Source organism: Callospermophilus lateralis, chromosome 10 (assembly GCF_048772815.1).
Source record: "Callospermophilus lateralis isolate mCalLat2 chromosome 10, mCalLat2.hap1, whole genome shotgun sequence".
Classification (NCBI taxonomy): Eukaryota; Metazoa; Chordata; class Mammalia; order Rodentia; family Sciuridae; genus Callospermophilus; species Callospermophilus lateralis.
In genome coordinates, this window is record NC_135314.1 from 58,366,769 (window position 1) to 58,389,479 (window position 22,711).

The window sequence follows — 22,711 nt, forward strand, 5'->3', positions numbered from 1 at the left end:
ACTTTGGAGATAAATTCTTTTCTAATACAGTTATTTTGTTTATTTTTATGTGGTGCTAAGGATCAAACCCAGTGACTCATGTGTGTGAGGCAAGTGCTCTGCCACTTAGCCACAACCCCAGCCCCAGCCTCTGGAGATAAATTTTTGTGTGTCTGACAAAATCCCATAGATTCAATCCATTGTTCTCAAGAATGCACACAATGTCAGTGTGTATTTTCTCAGAGAGATTACAAACTACTGCTCAATTTTCCATTTTTATTAGCAAGTATAATTGTATCTTAATTTAAATAGAATTTCTGTCTTTGCCCATTCATGGCTTCCAGAATGGTCATCATACTGACCTCAAGTTGCTCCTTCATGCAGACAACCAGGGTATGTGTGTATTAGGGTAATTTAGAAACATTAGTATCTCCATATCTTAGTGGACTGTTACCTACATCTAACTCCAGAATTTCTTAGCTTAAGTATTGTTTCTGTTTTAGAGTTGTCCAGCAATGTGACTTCACCTTCAGAATTCTGACTTATAAAGTCATGGAGTTCTTTGATGGCTTCCTCATGATGAAATAAATTTTCTTTTGCAGTTATTTAAAAAAAATGATATAATGGTCTACTGTCTTTGACTGTTCTTCTACCATCTCCACATCTTCACAATCTTTAACAGTAAGGAAGTCAACATCTCAACTCTTTGTTCTTTGATTCCACTCATCTATCCTTACAGAGTTAGTGATCAGTCCCACATGTGGTTATTCTGTTGCTATAGCTCCAAATTTCCTTCTAGGTACTGGTATTATACTTCATCCTGCTCTTTGGACAGGGCCTGTAAATATTCTATAGAAAATTGTTAACAGGTGTAAAATGACTTGTAATAACTATAGTTTGGAGAGGCTGGGGATGTAGCTCTATTGGTAGAGTGCTTGCCTTGCATGTACAAGGCCCTGGTTCAATCTCCAGTACCACCAAGAAAAAAATAAAAAAATAATAACTATACTCTGGGTACATACTGTCTGCCATGCAGCCCTTCAATTTTACTTTTGTAATTCAATTCATCTTTCTCCTGGGGATGTTATTCTATCTAAGGGGTAGGTGTGTAAGATAGGTATGGCCAGTAGAATATTCCATTCTTTAGTTCTGTTATTCCTTGAACTTTTATGTATATGTATTCCCTCACTATCTTGGATTGTTATATGCTATTTTTGGTCTACTAATGATCTTTTTTTTTTTTAAAAAAACTTTTTTAGTTGTGGATGGACACAACACCTTTATTTTGTTTATTTACTTTTATGTGGTGCTGAGGATCAAACTCAGTGCCTCACACATGCTAGGCATTCTACCACCGAGCTACAACTCCAGGCCCAGTAATGATCTTTTTTTAATATTTATGTTTTAGTTGCAGTTGGACATAATACCTTTATTTATTTTCATGAGGTGCTGAGGATGAACACAAGGCCTCACATGTGCTAGGTGAGAGCTCTACCTCTGAGCCACAACCTCAGCCCCCCCATAATGATCTTTCATAAACATCCATCCATTCATTCAACAAATTATTTATTGAGGACTTTCAAAATACCCATTCTGTATCTTATCTCTTCCAAGCCAGATTAAAATTCTTAAGGGCAGTGACTATGTTTTGTATTCTTTTTTGGTCCACCTTGCATAATAGATATTTAATATGTAATAGTACATATTAACTATTTAAATTTCATTGCAATCATATTTAAAATCTGGTGGGAATCTGTATGTACATTTTTCCTTTCAGAAAAATGTCCTGTCAGCATAGTGTGCCTGTAATGCCAGACTTAGTGCTAAGCAAGTCTGAACCCATCAATTTGCCAGATAAGCTAAGACATGCTTGAAGCCCAGTGGTGGACAAAGCCTTGTCCTAAGCTGTGATTCTGTTATATTTGAATGCATCTAATTTTTAAAAATTGATCCCCAGATAATATTGTAGCAACAATAATGGCAGCTTTTAAATATAAGGAAAAAATTCAGGAAACCAAAAAAATTAATGAAATGACTTAAATTTTGGACATTTCCTCTGAGGGCTTGTCCATATGCAAATATTTTTAAAATTATAATTTTAATGGTTATAAGTAAGTTTCCTTTTTTCAATTATAATCATTTTACTCATTTTTCCAATTCTTACTTATTGCTATGTGCACAGCATTAACTGAAAACAAAAGAAATGCTTTACATATCCATGTAATTTGGTGTGCGGGAAGAAAACTATATATAAAGGCAATTCATGTATATGTCCTCCTTTGGCAACTCCCTGTTGAACTATTTTTTCACTTGATAGTTTCCCTAGTGCCTAGAAGTACTTCACTTTAATACCTCTCATACTAGATTAGAAACTTGACTTTTGTAGAAGTTTTCTTAGAGTTCCAGCCTATGTTGCTTTGTAAGAGATATGATTTTAATGCTCAAAAGGTCCATACCTGTTGGCCTTGAAAATATTTTTTAAAAATACAGTTGAATAAATCATGTTTAGATTTCAAAACATATACAGAGGTTTTATTAATTTGCTGCAAGTAACTGCTTTTTCCACTACATCTGGCACAATTCTGGGCACACACTTAGACAAATAATAAGCACTCCAAGGGGTGAAATGAGGCTGTTCAGAATCGTGTCTTTGTAGATGTTATCTAACATAGACCAGCAAACTTTATGAAATTTTGTGTAACGACAGCTAAAATGCTTAATGACAAAAGCTAGAATAGTTAGAATACTCTTGATAAGAAGACTAAAAATGAAAACAGTATTCAAATTGCCGAGGTTAGAAAAAAGCAGAAGCGAACCAACAGCAGGATGTGCTCACCGAACTTTTAAATACGTTGATTTTCCAAAAAGGAAAAAAAAAAAATCTAACCTGGTATTTTTCTGAGACAGTTGAATGCTCCTAAAAGACCAGTAAAAGCTAGTTAGGGAAATAATGGTTACTCCCCTGAAATTATATGTGTGTGCATGTGTGCACGCCAGGGACTGAATCCAGGGCCTTGCAAATGCTCTAAATTGTTACTTTTATCTTCAAATACTGGCCACTACTAGTGCATACACTACAAAAATTATACAAACAAGGAACAGACTTAGTGAAACATTAATGGGTTTACAAAACTGAGCCATATAAACCCATTCTCATAAGAAATCTTTCTGGTGTGATATCTGACACATCCCACTAATGTCCGATTTGGATGTTATACAGAAACACACATTGCTCCCATTTCCTTTCACAATGCCTCCCTACAGGACACAGGAATGAAGTCAGAGCTGTGATGCATCTTGATGGCCACAATCTAAATAAAACTCTAGCTAGATGGAGGGGTATAGGCATTTTGGAATTCCTTCTTACTTCATTCACAAGTCTTCTTAATTTTTTTAAACCCTTCTAGTCAAGATATTAAATAGCCAAGAAACAGAATGACACTTTTTTGGGCATCAACATAATATAAAGATTTAGAAAACTTTTGTTCCATTCTGAGAGATCTGAGTTCTGTCTCCATGTGAAGAAAAATCTGATGATTTTGTGATTTACTGCTGGTTATTGAGCTCCTGAAGTATTTGTCCTCAGAATTCCTCAGGCCTATATTTATTATTGTATCTTAATAAAATAAAGCTGAATTCCTAGAATTTATTTTTAAAAATACGCTTAAATCAAAGTATTCAATGAATTCATGCTTACTCATTTATCCAATTCAATGTAAAAATATTTCCAGTCTAAAAAAGCTCTTTTCAAAAAATGTGAATGGAAATGGTGTAAGATAAAATTGAATTGGTTTAAAATAATCACACCAGTAATAATATAGTAAAGCATGCGATTATAGCCTTAGCAGCAGAAATCTGACAAGCGTAAAAAAAAATGAAACAGGATTCATGAAGGGTTTGTTTTTTAAATCTCAGTACACTTTCTTAAGATGTTAAAATTAGGGTTTTATTTATATGATCTGTCAAAAGCTTGATATGAAACTTTTAATACATAAAACTTCATGGTGGCAACATTTCAAACGTGCTCCCTCTTTTTTTTTTTTTTTTTGAGGGGGTTAGTAATTCATTACTTTTCCATTTGGGCCCACCTCACTAGTTATAGGACCAAATAAATATCTGTTATCCTATTAGCCTGGGCATAAATTCAGCAACAGGAAAAACCCTATAATGTATGTTATTTCAGAGCCTTTTTAAAAATAGTAATGTCTTATATCCATTAAAATATTTCCCATAATTCCACAGTTTACATGACAAAGCCAAATTTCTTGGTGTTAACATTCCATGTTTCTTCAACTATTTTTACACCTTAAATTCTACTAGTCTCCTCTATCACCTTTCTGTTCCAGCCTAACAGGTTTTTTCTGAAGTCAGATGAAGAGACTCACACTGTCCTTAGTTGCTCTGACAGTTCTAACCACCCAAGGGTTTACTAAGGAGGTGATTTGTCTGATGGGTTGGAATTGAAGTGGTGGAAAGTATTTTATTTCCCCTTCCCTTTCTTCATCTCCAAATCTACTACTCATCTTTAAAGACTCATTTTAAATTGAAGTGTATTCTACTCACCTAGTATAAATAGGATTATATGAGCAATTTATTTGAAGATATGAGTAACAACTATAACAAACATGCTCTCTTAAAACTTTATGGATTCAGAATGTGACTACTATTATTTAACTTCTCATGTATTTGTTTCCTTAGAGGGTAAACTCCCCAAGGATACAGTGCTACTGAAGTACTTCTTTATGTTAAATGTCTAGCATTTAGTATGTACTTAATAAATATTTGCTATTTTATTAATTTAACTCATATAACAAAGGATTGTCAGTGGTATTGTTGGTTAGAGAGCTTTCCTGAGAAATCTGGGGGTTTTGTTAAGAATTTCATTGTAATTAGAGGCTTTTGAGGAACACGTGAGTCACAGTGAAGAATATGTTATTTTGGGTGCCAATACACTTTAAAAATCAAACAAATAGAAGGAGAAGGTGGGGGAGGAGGGCAAGAGGAAAAAGGGGGGATCATGAACTGACAGTGATTTCCATTGGGATGAACTCAACTATGTATAATCATAAAGTTCTAATAAAAAATCACACAAATAGGAATTATAAAAATATTAAATGAAGACATTGACAATGAATGTATTAATCTATAATTAAATATACCAATATGCTAATAAAATTTCTGCCTCCAGTTTGAATCTTGATACAAATGTACTTTTTTACAGAACTAGAAAAATGCTACATATACAACCTGAAGTTTTATATTTTTTAATTAGTATTGTTTCCCAAACATATTTGACTTGCTTTTAGTCACTGTATTTTTTACTACATAATTTCAATATCTTCAGGCCTCTGAATATCTTGCTACATATATTTCTGTTGTTGTATAAACTCTTTTCTTAGATTGGAATGTTCTTTGCTTCCTTACCCACTTACAAAACTAATCTCTGTTTAAACTAGTGGTTTATAAACTTTTTTGTTATTGATCTTGAACTAATATGATATGTACATTATAAGATATATACAAATAAAAAAGATGCAAGTTACAATCAGCAGTATTTTTAAATCAATTCTTTTTTACTTGTGGTTGGACACAATATCTTTATTTATTTATTTTTATGTGGTGCTGAGGATCAAAACCAGCACCTTGCATGTGCTAGGTGAGCACTCTACCGCTGAGCCACAACTCCAACCCCTTTAAATCAATTTTTACATTATTTATGGTCTCACACCTTTTTTTTCTTATCTTCCTCCTCCCACCCCCATGCCAAAAATTAAAACTTTCCCAGATGTGTAGTCTTTAAATGTTTTAATAACTGTGAAGATTTCATACTAGCAAACCTACATACTAATTGTATTTCAACTGAGGGAAAGCTTTGACTCTAACAACAGTAACAGTAACCTCATATTTCAATAATTTTTGAGTGAGGAGATGGTAATCAAAAGATACAAATTCTTGTTTGGTAGGAAGAATAAGGTTTTTTCTTTCTTTTTTTTAAGATCCATTGCACAGCATGGTGAGTATAACTAACATGTGAGTACTTTACACCTTAATGTTGTTAAGAGTAAATCTCAAATGGTGTCATGACAAAAAAATCAAATATTTGAGGTTATGGATAGGTTAATTAGCTTGATTTACACTCTACATTGTATTAAAAATTGTAAGATCACTTTGTTCCATATCAATATATACAACTATAATTCATCGATATATAATCAATTCTTGAGACTTCCAAAAATTTCATGTCCACTTGTCATATCTAATCAGCACACTGCTGTTTTTTACCTATTATTTACTGATGAAGAGCTCCTACCAAGAGTAGATTATCTGCTTTGCCATTTTGTTTCTTTTGAAACACTATCAAAATCTGTAATTTGTATTTGATTTGCAGAAACCATTTTTAGTAGAATGTGAAAAAAATTACAAAAATCAAATAATATGATCCAGAAATCCACTTAATTAGCAGAAAGTATATGCTTTGGAAAACTTAAAATACAGGAGGACATCTCAAATTCATAATCCATTTGAGGATGTGGATTTGTTCCTTATCCTGAGGACAGTTGTATTGTGCATCATGAACAAATAGTCCTTTGATGTAGGGAATGAGAAAGGCATTACCAGTGTGTACTAGAAAATTAACAATTGGAAATAATTTACTTCTATGAAGATAGAAATGGCTCCAACATTTTTAAGGATTATCCTGCCCAACCTTTGTGTACATGTCCCCAATTCTAGAAACCACTAATTTAACTAAAACTTGGAAAAATATCTCTGGGACACTTCTCCCTGTGCCAGCTCCATGTGTACATGTCTCCTTACCTTTAAGAGAGGAGGAGGGCTGGTGTAAGATAGCGGTCCTCTGTGGGTGGCTTAAGAATTGGATAAATGCTTACTAAATGGACTTGAATGAAGTTCGATTTATTTATTTTGGATGCTTTTCTAAGGAGAAATTGCCAAGGTTAAGTTATAGGTTTGAAAACCCAATTTCTAGCTGTAGGAATTTAAACAATTTACTTCTCTTGTTCCTATTTTCTCATCAGTAAAATAGAAGTTAATAATATTGTACCTACTGTATAGAAAGTTCTGGTCATTATATGCTCCAAACACTAGTACATTAACTGGGATGAGTTAACTTCTATTTAGTGATGAATAGTGTTATTATTAGTGATGAAAGTGTTAAAATGACTCTTGATACTACCACCAAATTAATATATTACTGATGATTTCTAGTATAGTCAATATGTAATTTCATCACCTTTATTTTGATGATATAAATTAACTGTTTCATAGGGTATATTTGTATTAATCATGATCAGTCTTTTGGGCATTAGAGGAGCAAAATTCTGCTGCTACTTCAGAGCTTTTAAAGGTATTCTGATTTTTTAGTTCATTCTCCTGCTCAGCCCTGAAACTATCTCCTAAATTACCTCTAAAAGTGCCTGACAGCTGCTACTGACAATTCCTATTAGATTATTTTCCTGTAGAATATACCTCAAAGTTATTGACAAAAGGTAGAAAAGGATGGAGATAAGATCATCCAAAATGCCACCAAGGCTAATGGTGTTCATGTGCAAACACACACACACATATGTAATTTTACATATATGGGATCAACAGTATTTATCTGAGGGAAAACAAAGTGATTTAGGAGAAAGAAAATGGAGTCAAATCTCATATCCCAGCTCTGCCATTTTACTAATCATTTGACCTTGAATAGTGCGCTTATCCTAAAATTCATCTGTCTTCTTTTTTTTTTTTATTGGTTATTCAAAACATTACAAAGATTGCAGAATCACATCGGTTACGCATCCATCATCTGTCTTCTGATACCCTCATCTAATAATAATAAAAAAAGGTTAACAATGCTTATCTTTCAAGGTTTTGGGGAGGAATAAACAGGCACTCAATAAATGTGAGTTTATTACCCCTTCCTCTTAATCTTCTCTTTGACCTTGATATTGGAGGTTTTCCTAGGCTTCATTACTAAACAACTCTTTCCATGTCATAGTTTGGACTACAAGTATCTGGAGCATAGAGTACATATCTTCTTTAATTTTGAAGACCAGCACCCAAGAACATGTTTGTATTTAATACAGTTAACTAGATAATAAATCAGACTCTGGAAAGAGTTTGTTCATGGATTATAATAGTTCATTCTTGATTCATCTAAATACACTGCCTCTCATATTCTATATACTACTTTATTATTAAACCTGCCTACCTTTTAGTTTCAATTTTAAAATGTGGCTAGTGATTTGGAGCAAGTTATTTAATCATGTTAGCACATAGTTTTCTCATTTATAAAAACAGAAAAATAGCTTCCCTTCCTATTTTACTGGGTAGTTTTGAGGACCAAATGGTATAATGCATGTCACAGTACAGTATAAGGTATAGGTTCAGACTACAGGATAAGGAAAGTAGGATACATCAAAAGAAGTGGGGATTGTATGCAAGACAGAAGTGTAGAGGCAAGACTACTAGGATCTGAATCCTAGTTCTGTTATTTTAGTTTGTGGACCTTGGGTGAGTTAGTAAGCCTTTCTGGGGCTCAGTTTCTTCATCTCAATATTACAGGTGATAATAGTACTTAATTGATAGAATTGTTGTAAGTTTAAATAAGATTGAACACATGAAGTATTTAAGTACAGTGTCTGTTTTTTTTAAAATATATATATATATATATATATATATTTTAGTTGTAGATGGATAAAATTTGTTTATTTATTTTAATGTGGTGCTGAGGATCAAACCCAGTGCCCTCACACCTGTGAGGCAAGTGCACTACTGCTGAGCCACAGTGTCTGGCATATGCCACAGTGTCTGACATATTACAAAAACTCAACAAATAAAATTTTAAATTTGTAAGTGGTTAACAGCATGTGTGAAGTTAAAGAAATAAGTCTAAAAGTTCAGAGAAATAACCACTGAATATTAATCTCAATAGTTCCTTATTTTAAAAATAAATATTTCCCTCAAGTCCTATTTTAGAACTGAAACAAATTTTTTTTTTCTATAAAATTTTCCACTCTTGGTCAGAGTTTATTAAAAACAGCTTCAGTTCAAAATATTTGAAGGCAGCAACTAACTGTAAAGTTACTATTAATATTAGACTATTTTTGTATTTATTACTTGTATTATATAGAATAATCATGATTCCTGTTTTTAAAACCTAAACGTTACTTACTTTCCTGTTGGTATAATTGGGAGTAGAGATGGGAAGAAGAGGCAGGCAGTATTTAAAGCTCTTCTTCATAGCATTTAGGAATAAAAAAGGTGTTTCATATAGCAGAGAGGCACCACTCAGTTGACAAAGTCGCCAAGCAATGACTTTGCTTTTAACATTCTTTACCACACCCATAGCATCCAGTGACCTCATGTTCTCTTTTAATTGCAAAGAACAAGATCCTCTGTTGCTCTTGGGATATAAAGCTATGCTTAGGTTTGAGATCACAAATTGATTGCCTGTTGGCCACATCTATCTTGGGATGTTCTTACTTTGGTCTGCAGGGTTCTCAAATATTAGTTACCACCATTTAAACATCTAGAAATCTCACACAAAGACCCCAGGGTTTCTCTTGGGAGAAAACCAGAACATCTCATAATACTGGACCCTCATTCCTGAGGGCAACAATCTGCTAGAGTGGAGCAGCTGCTCCCTTTATGGATATTCCAATATACCACATCCCCTATCATTTCCCATTGTTTTACACAAATCAAGTGTCATTTATTTGCTTTACTTGTCCAGCCTCTGTAGACAGATGTGAGTCTGCAACGTTATCAAGAGCTTTCCTGTCTGCTATCAAAGCTTATTTTGTTCTGTACCAAGTCCATCATCAGTTTTTAAAGCAATGGCCCGTAATCTGATCAAGTACACGTACTTTTACATGTTCTTTCTGGAGATAGTATCTTAACAGAAAGGGATGACTCTGCACATGGAAATTACAAGCCCTACTGGATTACAGTCAGGATGGTAAGCGTTCATTCTACTTTTTCTTAAGTCTGGTGTTGCCATACCTTACTCTTCTCAGGCAGACCAAAAGAATTGTTTTTCTTATAGAACAATGGACACTGGCCTATACGTGAAGCCTACACAAATAGCACTTTTAGAGATTACCCTAATTCCAAAGGATCCAAGATACTATGGGCAATTCTGACTCTCCGTTTCCTTGGAGGTTTCAGGATATCCGGCCTGACGGCATTTCCCCTCACCTGCTTTCAGGGCCGGTTTTGCGCAGGGCAGTCGCGCCTAGAAGCGCGCGCAAGGAGCATGAGCTCATCTCTCAGGGGCGTTTCCAGAAGGCCAGGCCTGGCCGCGCGTACCAGGCAGAGTGGGCTTCACTATATCAGTGGTCCCGGCGGCTGGGCGGGGCTGCCCAGAGGCGCTACCTCTCTGGAAGCTTTGTTCCTACTTTAGGTCCTGAGAACTCGTACCAGCCTTGGGCGGCCCCTTGTCCGTCTGGCCCTTTTGGGGAAGACGCCCCCAAATAGCAGGCACGCGCGATCCCGTGCTGAGAGCCCAGGGTGCGCCGAGTAAGCCGCGCCCCGCGGAAGGGCTCCTGTGGGTGGGGAGAGCCCCTCGCTTCTCTGCTCGCTTGAGTGCTCTATGCCCTGCCCCGCTGACCGCAGCAGTTTCGGCTGGGCTGTGCAGAGAGCCCGGGTGCCCCATCTGCGGTTTCCGCACAGGCTGGAAGCAGCCGCAGGCTAGCCCGTCAGACCGTCCGCCACGACCCGGGCGAGCTTCTCCCTGCTCCAGGGACCGCCGCCGAAGGCCGGAAGCCAATCATACTACAGCTAGGTCTTGCGATTGCACGGCAGTGAATGCCGATTGGCCGCAGCTGGGGGTTTCGGCCTCACTCCTCCTCCCTTCTGCCCCGACTTCATCTCCAAAGCGTCAGGCCAATGAGATGGCGCTTTATAGACGTCCTCTCTTTGCTTTCTTCTTCAACCCCCACTTGACGAGGGAGGAGAAGTTCTGACTGGCTAAATGTCCTCGGAAGCCCTCTTCCTTTCACCAATCAATGAGAAAGGTACACTCCCAGTGGAGTTTTCCAGCCAATTGCGAGGCGGCCGCGGCGCCCAGCCATGCAGTTTCACCCGCGACTCCAGGTTTCACGGTCCTTAACTCTTCATGCTTTTTCCTGAGGGCCGGCAACTCTGATTGGCCACCTTTGCTATAGTCGAATTTCTCGTCCAGCCAGCCACAGAACAAGGCGAATCCACTTTCTTTCCGTTCGGCTGCCTTCGGCATTTTCCGTTCATTAGGCGTGGTTTCCCAGCGACACTTTCTAATTGGCTTCTCAGACAGATCGGCTTTTTCCGGAACGAGCCGCAAACGAGAGACGTTGGTGATTGGCTCTGCTTTGGGTTTCGGCTTCCCAGCCGAAGTGGGCGGGCCCGGACTCGGTGGGCTATTCCCAGACGCCTGTTACACGGGCGGCCGGGCTTTGGGCGGTGTAAGGCTGGGTGGGGGAGGAAGGAGGCGGAGGACGAGTAGGAAGGGGGAGGGGGAGCGGGGAAGCGCTAGGCGGCTGCGCAGACGGCGCTCCTCACACAGAGCTGCCCCCGACCCGGGCGAATGCTGGTTTGTGCTGCTGCCGCTGCCGCCGCCGCCCGGGCCGAGTGACAAAGGAAGGAAGGAAGGAAGCGAAGAGGACCTGGCCACGCAGCCGCTGACAGGGCTCCGGGCTCGGGGCAAAGCGCAGACACTTCCTGAGCAAGCACCGATCAGAGGCGAGGGGCGGAGGGCGGCCGCGCCGGTGCCGTGGACGGGGGAGGGGGCCCCAAGGGACGGAAGCGGTTGCCGGGTTCCCATGTCCCCGGCGTATGGGGAGCAGTCGAGGAGCCGCTGCCTGGGGTCTGAAGGGAGCTGCCTCCGCTATCGCCGCCGCCATGGCCGCTGGATCCAGCCGCCGCCTGCAGCTGCTCCTAGCGCAATGAGGAGAGGAGCCGCCGCCACCGCCCGCCTCTGACTGACTCGCGACTCCGCCGCCCTCCTGGTCGCCGGGCCCCCGCCGCCAGCCCGCTGGATCCCGCCGCTGCCGGAGCCGCAGCGTTTCCCGTCGCATCTCGGAGCCACCCCTTCCTCCCATCCCCCTCTCCTCAAGCGTGAGACTCGTGATCCTTCCGCCGCTTCCCTTCTTCATTGACTCGGAAAAAAAATCCCCGAGGAAAATATAATATTCAGAGTACTTATTTTCAATCAAGTATTTGCTCCCGTTTCACGTGATATATATTTTTAAAGGATTTCCCCCACCCCATCCTCCTCTCTCAGGAAAGGGAGGTGAAAGAATTGTAATCCCCCATTCCAGCCCCAGATTATCTATATGTTCAATATCCGTACCGATCTGTCTTGAAGGAGAACTACATCGCTCGTTTTTTTTTTTTTTTAAATAGCTATACAAAAAAGTGAAAAGCCTGGAGAACGAAGTCTTTTTCTTTTTCTTTTCTTTTTCTTGTGAGAGAACTTAATGCTGCATTTATCATTAACCTAACACCCTAACATAAAACAAAAGGAAGAAAAGGAGGAAGGAAGGAAAAGGTGATTCGGGAAGAGAGATCATGTCAGGGCGGCCCAGAACCACCTCCTTTGCGGAGAGCTGCAAGCCAGTGCAGCAGCCTTCAGCCTTTGGCAGCATGAAAGTTAGCAGTGAGTATCGATTTTATTTTACACCTCTACTCCACTTCACCCTTAAAATAAGAAACCTCGAAATAGCAGGATGTTAAAATATTAGACCTCCAGATCAATCAGAGTAATGGAAAAGGGCAAAACCCGTCTTCAGTCAAAGATGAGGCAGCTCACTCCTTTCTCCTCCCATACCTCCTCCCTGGTCTCATTAACCTTGAATTGAGAGAATGTGATTTTATTTGGATGATTCAATTTGGAACTTATTTCTTATATTTTCCTTAGTTTTGGTAGTCAGTTTTGTCAGGTTGCTTGACTGTTTCCACGTTAAAATAGCCATGGAAGTTTTTACTTGTTCATGCTTTTGAATAATGAGGAAGACTTGATCCATAAACCATTATGTGCATTTTCGGAGCGTGTGTCTTCCGGAACAAGGGAGGATGTTTTAGATAGTTCAGGTTTCAGGGGTTATCATAGTTTTGTATACTTATATAGACATTAAATGTCCCAGCCTCCTAACATTTCTTCTTTGCCTGAGTGATACACAAATTATTTGTTCTTAATCTGGAGATGGACTTGCTCAGTAACTGGCATTCGTGTTTGGAGGCGAGCCTTCAGCCCTCCCTTTAGTAGGGTCGGGTGGGAGACGGTAAATATCGAGCAGCATTTGCATCTTAAGTGCATTGTTTCCAATTGGATAAGTGGTTTAGTGTGTTATCTCGTAACCTTCCTGTTTTGACATTACCAATCTGCCACCATATAATTTGTTTAATCAAAAGGTAACTTGGAAGTGGGTCCAAGTTTTGATTGAGGTTTGTATTGTCAGTGCCAAAACTGAGTTAAATAATAATTGTCACTGACTCATTGTGATTTAAGTTGAATTTTGAGGTGCCTTTGCATACATTACTTGTTAAATGTTCTGGAGTACAATGGACTCCTTTTTAGGACTATTTAAAATACTGTTGATTAACTCCCCTCATATTTAAAACTGTGGATTTAACTCTTAAGAATATGGATTTAATTCTTTCCATCATAGCTGTTGCAGAAGACTGTCATCCTGTACTGTACTAGACTGTACTCTTGCCCTGGATTTGTACTAAAAATCTGTTATTCAAGTGTTTGGTATACAAAGTATCCTATGTCACTGTATCTATTTGTGGAGATGTTTGTATGGTATTTAATGACAGCTATTTAAACATACTTGCAGAATTTGACAAACATATCTATATTGTTTCTTATCCCCTGAGAAAGGGGCGAGATGAAGGGAAAGATAAACTAATTTTGTTGCCTCAGGCTAAGATTAAAAATCAAAACCCAAATGTGTATGCTCTTAGTTGACATTGATTATATACTTAATGCAACATAAAATGATCAGTTTTAATTGAACTCAAGATTTCAGTTCATGTTGGCTTATGGAACTTGACTAAAACATAGTCCAATAGCTGATGGGAGGTTATTTTTGAAAGTTGGTTTTTTTCTCTTGGTGACTAGCTAGTAGAGAACGCAGGGTATGTGAAGAGGGAAGCTGATTTTGCATCTTTCAAGGAAGGATCATGCTTTCTAAGCACTTCATGGGGTCATTTGAAAATAATTATTTAAAATTCTGGTGTAATTTTCATCTGTGATGAAGCAAATCTTATAATAGCTGCTTAAGAGCCTCTGTGGTACTGGAGTGTTTGTGTGTTTTACATCTTTGTACTAGAGTTTAAAAATCACTCAAAAATTTTAGGTAATTCATTTATTATGTTTAGTTCAGAGATGTGTAATGTTAAATTACAATGTTAAATTTTGGGACTTTTCATTTTATTTCCAGGATTTTCTTTGAAAAATGACTCCTTAGTTCTTCATATAGATGTAACTCTTAAATTTGTAGGTTAAGATATTTCATCAATTGCAATTTATAAAGGGCAAAAATAAAAACTTGGCAACTATGACTGATTAAAGGGCATAGTCAACCTTTACTTTAGGGCATTTAGAAGAAATAGGAATTATTGAGCATATGTTAGGGTACTAGTAGTATTCAAGGGAACTTCTGTTCACCACAAAAGAGCTACGTAAGAAATTATAGTACTTGACCTCAAAAGCTTATTTAATGGTAAAGGATGGATATGAGGGGAAAAAAATGTGAAACAATAGTATGATAACTGCAAGATTATAAAATACAAATTGAACTGTGTTCAGAAGAACAAAGAATAAAGGGATGAGAGAATGGTTGGAGAAGGAAGACTTCTGTAGAGGTGTGCTTTTAGGTGTTAAAGAAGGCTGTAACTTGAACTGTTGGAGAAGTATGAAGGACTCTAGGTGGGAGGCATGTACTGCACAGAGATGGTGAGCTTTGTATGAGAGGCAACAAGCAAGGTGGTAAATCTGATTTAAAGGGCCTAAATAGGAAAATAAGAAGAGATGAAATTTGAGAAATATGGGAAGGTTAGCAGAGAGGAAAAGGGGCCTGTAAAAGTTTGGTTGAGTTTCAAGAGAGATCTGGATTTTACTATAGATTATTAAACAGATACTGGAAGGTGATTTGGGAGGTTGAGTTGATGGATTTGCATGGAGAGACATTACGACCCTTTTAGGGAAATAGTAAGGAATATTGTGAATCATGAGGGTATAAATTAAAATGTGAAAACGGATGAAAGGAACAGATTCAGAGACAGTATGAATGAAGAAACCAGCAGGACTTTGGATTGGACGGAGGGGAGTACTTGTGAAGGAGTCAGGAGTTAAAAATAAATTCTGAGGTTATTAGTCTGGAAGACTTGACTGCTGAGTTGTATTGTTAATTGTAATGGGAAAATTGAGAAAGTGCTGAGAGAGAGGGTAGATGAATTCACTTTTAAAAATTTCATATACAGTAATTTTCCTTGAAATTCAGCAGGTAGCAGCTTGTCTCTGACAAGGGTATTTAAATTCTAATCTATTAATTACATACTTTCTAATTTACACCTAAAAATGTCAAATTTATCTTTGGGAACAGTAAACTAAAGATTTGGGTTTAAATACTTTTGATTAACATTTAAAAAAATTTTAGTATAGATTCACACTTGAAACCTAGTTATAATAGTTCCATGGTAATTTATTTGAGATCAGTGAAAATACTTTGATGCTGTGACTTAAACGTATTTAGATATTTCATAGGCTTTCATGTAATTTTTGGTACATGGTTAAACTTGTTTTTCATAAATAAATACTTAGGTAAACTTTGCATAATACTACTACTAAGAGTCTTCACTTTGTGAAGACTTCAGCAGAAATTAAGTCTATTTGATAATAGGTGTTTTTTACCTTTTGATGAAATCAACATTTCTTCTTTCAATTCAGGCTTATGTGTTATTAAATAGCACACATCTGTCTACACAATTTCTTCTTTAGGATCACATGGTATTTTACCCAAAATTGAGAAAGTAAGAACTGACCACGCAATTTTAGTAATATTCTCCTTCACCCCCCAATGGGAACTGAACCCAGGGGTACTTCACTAGTGAGCTACAACAGTCCTTTTTATTTTGAGATAGGCTTTCTATAAACTCTAAAGTTGCTGAGACTGGCTTCGTTGAACTTTTGGTCCTCCTGCTTCAACCTCCCAAGTCTCTGGGATTATAGGCTTGAGCTGCGGTGCTCAGCTCAAACTTTTTTAAAATTTTTTATTTTCTGGTACTGGAGATTAAATCTACTACTGAGCTATATCCCCAGCTCTTTTTTATTTTGAGACAACGGCGGCCTCCCTAAGTTGCCCATGCTGGCCTTGAACTTGTGATTCTCCTACCTCAGTTGCCTCAGTAGCTGGGATTATAGGCATGCATTAGAGTCCAGCAATAAATGCTTTTAGTATACTGTTGGACAAAATTAGCTTATTGCCTAGGTTTGATGCTTAAACTTAAGATTCGGAAAGAGAAAAATAGGTCAATATTGTTTACGGTATTTCCCTATAAATAACTTTTTCTAATAAAAATTTTTATTAGCAAAGAGAATAATTAATGGATAGTTACGTATGATTCTGCAGTATTAAGTTATGTGGTGATTAAAAGCAAAGAGGGGTACAAACATAGTGTCTCTCTAATCCTAGATTAAAATTGTGATACCTAAAATTTGGTTATTAGAAATTAGCCAATTTCTTGGTTTTTCTATGTTAATTTAGAAAACATTGCTCACATGTGAAACTGAAAGCCAGAACCTTATTTTCATTCCTTTCCCAACTAGACTTACCTTAGAGTTTTAAAAATACTTAAGATATTCATATAAGAATTGCATGCATTCTTGTTGCATGCATCTATATAATGCTTGCTAATTGTGAGATAATACTAAGGCACAGGCACTAGGAAGAAACTTCAAAGTAACCCAGAGATTCATAAACCAATTTATGGCTGATTAGAAACTGCATTTAGAAAATGAGGCAACATCTTTTCATTTTACTGGCAAGTCAAGACTATATTTGTCACCCTGTTCTCTCTGTCCCCCATATTGGATTTGAGTTGTAGGTGTGAGTTGCTGTTTTGGATAAACAGAAAACTGGGAAAGCCCAAGTTTTCATAAGTACCAGTAGCAGATTTTGAGACAGGGTAAGTTGTATTTTTGTGTGAGCTTTATGCAGAGAAAGGTGAGAAATGTGCAGGTGCTGACCCTGGCCAAAATGAGTCTGTCTGTTGTTTATTTATTTATTGGCCCTGGGAGTGAACCCAGGGTGCTTAACTACTAAGCTGCATCCCTAGACATACATTTATGTATGTATGTATTTATTTATTTTGAGACAGTGTCTCCCTAAGTTGTTTAGGGCCTCACTAAATTGCTGAGGATTTGCTTGAACTTGGAATCCTCCTGTTTCAGCCTCCTGAGCTGCTGGGATTACAGGTATATCCCACTGCACCCAGCAGTGTCTTCTTAATAAGACTTCAAGGGGTTATGAGAGAGAGATGGGGATGGGCAGGATATGAGACTGTAGTACCTCTTGTGATATTCCACCCTAAAATAAAGAATAGAGGGGCAGAGCACATAGGTGTGACAAAGTATGCGCTGGTACTAACAGGACTAACTTGGTTCCCTGGATGATGTTCTATCAAGAACATACTTACCACAGGGTATGATTTTTGTTTGTGAAATTTAGCATCATTTTCTAGCTGATTTTTTTTGGATTGGTTGTGGTGGTAATGGTGGAAGGGGAATTTTGCATAATTTCAAGAATTTTCACGGTTAATAGATTTTGAAGTAGAGGCTGCAGTCTTTGTTCCCATCTTTGATTATATCAGTCTTCTTTAGTCATAAACTGCCTTTGAAATTTGTTGAATGTAATGTAGAAATGTATGTTTATATAAAAATGTGTGACTAGAAAAGCAAGGAAAAACTGACAGTGGAACTAAAGAATAATTTAATTGGGCTGGGGATGTAGCTCAAGTGGTAGTGTGCTCGCCTGGCATGGGTGCGCCCCGGGTTCGATCCTCAGCACCACATACCAACAAAGATGTTGTGTCCGCCGAGAACTAAAAAATAAATATTAAAAAAATTCTCTCTCTCTCTCTCTCTCTCTCTCTCTCTCTCTCCCCCCCCTCCCCTTTAAAAAAAAGGAATAATTTAATTGTGTTCTGAAAAGTTTCCTACCATTAAACTTTTTTTTTGTGTGCGTGCTGGGGATTGAATGTGGGGCCTTGTGCATGTGATCCAAGCACTCTACCAGCCTGTAAACTTAATAAAGAGTTTTTCTAGTTTTTAAGAGATAGTACTTAGCAGGTATTGAACATGTAGTAATTTATTCCAAAATATACTTGGGTCTGTAATATACTTGGTCTTGTACAAGATACAAAAGGCACAACTTTGTAGATTTGGGCTCCGAGTTTACAATTTCCCTTCTCATCTTGTGTTTTAGAGGTAGGCAGATTATAATTTTGTGAGTGGTTAAATCTTATGTTTTTGTGTTCAATAGTTTTCTTAGGATTTTGATGATTTTTTTTTTTCTGAATGAATTTTGCCAAACCAGTTTTCCTTCTGTTTTTAGGGTACCATGATCAGTAGTGGTACAAAACTGACCTTTATTATGTTCCCGTATTAATATGGTCTGGAGTTGTTAATTTCTCAATTGTCCTTTCCAATTAGTATAGTAATAAAAAGTAAACATTGTTGAGGAAGGAGAAATTTTTCTAAAATTTTGTATTTTAGATGATTACATGATTCAAATGAATTTATGGGCTAACATTGAATAAGCATGTTCTAAAGCCAGAAAGGTAGTAGATAAGTAGGCATGAATATTAGAAACTTTGATAAAAGATAATGTTTTGATAAAACACTAATATTCTTATTTTTTCATTATTATTGTGTCATGGCACAGTTCTTGGCTTGGGAAGTTAAAAATAAATAGGTTATTTTAATAGAAATTGGCCAAGAATAATAATATGATTAATGTGGTATACCTGTTGAGTGTTCACTAAGTACTAAGCAATCTGCCAAACTCTTTACATGCAAAACCTCATTTTAATCATTATGTCAACTCTATGCAGTAGCTAATATTATTATCCCCACTTTATAGATGAGGTAAATAAAATGAAGAGAGATGAAGCAACTAGTCAGAGATTACTTGGCCAGAAAGTTGCTCAGCCCGGATTTAAATTCAGGTATTCTGATTCCTGAGCCCTTGCTCTTTTTTTGTATATGTTGTGGAGAATGGATTGCTATTATTTTAACACCTGGATTCCAGAGATAAGTTAAAGTGCTTTTTGCTTTTAGTATAGTCTTTCGGTGATAATTTAGAAATGACTGTAAGACTTTCATTTCCAGGCATGCCTGTTAGCAGATACAGTATTTATCGATTTATAGTTATATTGGAAAAATCAATTATTTAAAAATATCAGGGAAAACTTAAGACAAACATTAAAAATGAAAATATTAGGGCTTAGACCAGCACAGAAGAAAAGTAATATGTGATTTGTTTATTTGTTTTTTTAATGTCTAGTCAGAATTCTGGTTTTTATTGGTCAGTACTGACAGATTATAAATAAACTCTGATATATTTATATCCTCAGGTAATATTAGAGTGTGTTTCTAAAAGTTAGTCATTATGAAGGATTATTCTTTCTCTTTGTCTCTCTTCCTATGGTTTATAATTGTCTTTACCTCTCCCTTTTAAAGTTGATGCCAAACTTAAAGGAAAATTTTTTGATTGTATATTCAACCAATTATTCAAAGTATATGTTGGGCATTTGCTAGTGTCAGAAATCTGGAGCTCGTTCCTCTATCTCCTGCCCCAAGAATAACAGTTACACATCAATATGAAATTGGATTATTTGGAACCTCATCTTTTTGGAAATTGGTTGATAGTTACCAATCAAAAAGTAAACTAAAAAGTCTGAGCAGCTTGAATCTGCCAACAAATAGAATGTACACTTTGCTTATGGATTGGTCTTCAAGACTTTTTTTTTTTTTTTTTTAACAGTTCTTGATTATCGCTTAACACAATTCTAATTGATTTAGTTGTCTGGTTTCTTAAAACCACACTTAGAAGGGAATGGATGGATACTGATGTTAAACATTACACCTACTAAAAAGAATAGACAGAAAATTCAAGAAAATATGCATATTGAGATTACTTAGTATAAGCTCAAACAGCTCCAGGAGAAATCACTCTGACAATTGTTCAAAGTGTTCACCTAGAGAAGGTTAAATTATACTAATTGAACTCTCTTTTAAAGGGGCAGGAGGCAGGAAAGTCTCTTCTGGAGAGCTGGGTTTCTGCAGTAACTTCTCACATCAAACATCTTCTAATTTGTTGGTCACTGAAGTGATGAGGAAGAGAACTGGGTCATCTCTGTCTGATTGGCCAACCTCTAGTTGGATTTCAGTGATATGGACAAAGGTACTAAAGTCTTTAGTATGCTAGCCAAGGGTATGTTTCCAACTATTCCTTCCATTGTCCATCTACATTTAATACTCAACAACAGAATATCTGTTTTAAAGCTTATTTTCTTATTTTTTTTTCTCCTTGGTGTATGTATGGAATTACAGTTTCGAATTTTACCTGTCTGTACCTTCTGTTTGTTGAATGCTTAGGCACTGCATGGAGTCATTTAAGCTTTCTTATGAATTATGAATAGCTTTTTAGAGAGTACATTTGCCAGTTAGATTTCTGGCTTGTGTAGTGAGATTTGAAAAGGTATGTATGTTAATTGTTTTGCTAGAGAAAAAAAGATGATCATGGTGAAGTATTTTTCCTTTGTAGGTCTGAGAAATTCTTAGGGTCTTAATTGGCTGATATAATTAAAAAGGTTAGGAGTTTGAGATTTCTTAACAAGGAAGGCTAACCTATCTTTTAAGTATGATATCCTTTACTTTTTCTTATTCAATGAACTCAGTTAATTCTTTTTAATTAGTTAAACCACTTTCTTTATGACGTAACAAATTGCTAATGCTAGACTTCTGAGTTTGTGGAGGCAGCACTTGAAAAATTGGAAGTGTTGTAGTTAGGCCTGGCATCAGGATGATAGTATTATAGTGACCTCTTGGTATTTCAGCGCTTTCACCCTCTATATATGTTATTTAAACTTTGAGTTAGTAGAGTTTCAATAATGATAATAATTATATATATATACATAAAAGCAGGGTATGTCATGTCTATATAAACATGATAATAACCACAATAATATTAATTGGATACTATGTCCTAGACAGTTTCATGTTTATTTATGTATTTGCTTTAAAACAATTTAAAAAATGGTTCGTTCTGTGTAATATTTCTGATCCTGCTCTGTAATTACCAGTTCCCTTTCCTAGAGAGGGCTGACATTACAATTTCTAAATATTCTTCCTTAGATATTCCATATGTCTTGGTATTTTTTGGTACTGGGGATTGAACTCATGGCCACTTTGCTACCAAGCAAATACTATTGTATTTTACTTAGAGACAGGGTCTCACTGAGTTGCTTAGAGCCTCACTTTTTCTGAGGCTGGCTTTGAACTCTAGATCCTCCTGCCTTAGCCTCTTAAGCAGCCTGGATTATGGGTATGTGTCACTGTGCCTGGTGGTATTCTTTATCTGTTTAGATAAATAATTTTTACATTGGGCTTCCATTTTGTGTATATGTGCCTAAAATGACAGTGGCTCTAGCAGAAGAGTGTTAGAATTAAAACAAAAGTTATACCAATTACTCTAGAAAATTGCTATTTGTCTTCCTAGATTACTAAACCTTTATTTCTCCAAATGTGAGTTAGATGGGGAATAAGTACAAAGATGAGAGAGAGTGCTTCTCTCTTGATAGTTAGAGGTAAGATGCTAATAGTTTTAAGCAGTGAATTCTTAGTATCATTTTAAAAATATTTCTTACTGTTAGTTTGTTTATCTATAGTGCCAAGAGATATTGTCTGTTCCCCCGCCCCCCAGAAACAGATGTTTATTTCTTAGTAGAGAAAAAGGCAAAGGATCATTTATTTTTTTCCTTTGACTTTCCATTTTTCTAACATCTTAGATAAGAAAACCTGTTCTTTTGAGAGATCAGAGGCGCAGAGTGCATCAGTGTCCATGAAGCCTGTGCCTTTTACCTCTTGAAGAGCGCATGGTTTCATTTTCCTAAATCAAGCGTTCCTTAGTCTTCTAAAATAATAATTATTTTTTATGGTACTGGTAAGGAAACTAGGGAAAGTGTTCTGTCACTGAACTACATCCCTAGCATCTCTCTTTTAAAAATATTACTACTATTATTTTTATATTTTTGGTACTAGGGATTAAGCTCAGAGGCACTTAACAACTAAACCACATCCTGAGCCCTTTTTAAAATATTTTATTTTGAGACAGGGTCTTACAAATTGTCCAGAGCCTGGCTAAGTTGCTGAGGCTGGCTTTGAACTTGTAGTCCTCCTGCCTCAGCCTCCCAAGCTGTTGGCATTACAGGTGTGTGCCACTGTGCCCAGTTTTAAAAAGTTTATTTATTTTTTATAAAATAGTATATAATGTGATTTAAAGAAAATAGTACAGAAAGGCTTATAATGGAAACTAAGCATCTACCCCAGTCACACTTCTTAGATGCAACCTTAACTATGACAGCTTTTTCCTTTAGGAATTTTTTTTCACTTTTAATTAGCATGCCTTAAATCTATTTCTTAAAATTAAGATATTATTTTTTATCTTCTAATTATTGT

General features: G+C 36.8%; 1 protein-coding gene across 2 annotated transcripts in view; it reads left to right on the plus strand.

Moving 5' to 3' along the window:
- Nucleotides 1-11,525: 11,525 nt before the first annotated feature.
- Nucleotides 11,526-22,711, plus strand: part of Gsk3b (glycogen synthase kinase 3 beta) — a 157,370-nt gene continuing 146,184 nt past the window's right edge. The window contains exon 1 of one of the 2 annotated variants that reach the window (XM_076866971.2): nt 11,526-12,622. In XM_076866971.2, the coding sequence (XP_076723086.1) occupies nt 12,535-12,622 (88 nt within the window). In that variant the 5' untranslated portion in view covers nt 11,526-12,534. The remainder of the gene's footprint in view (nt 12,623-22,711) is intronic. The other variant, XM_076866972.2, reaches the window with a different exon arrangement.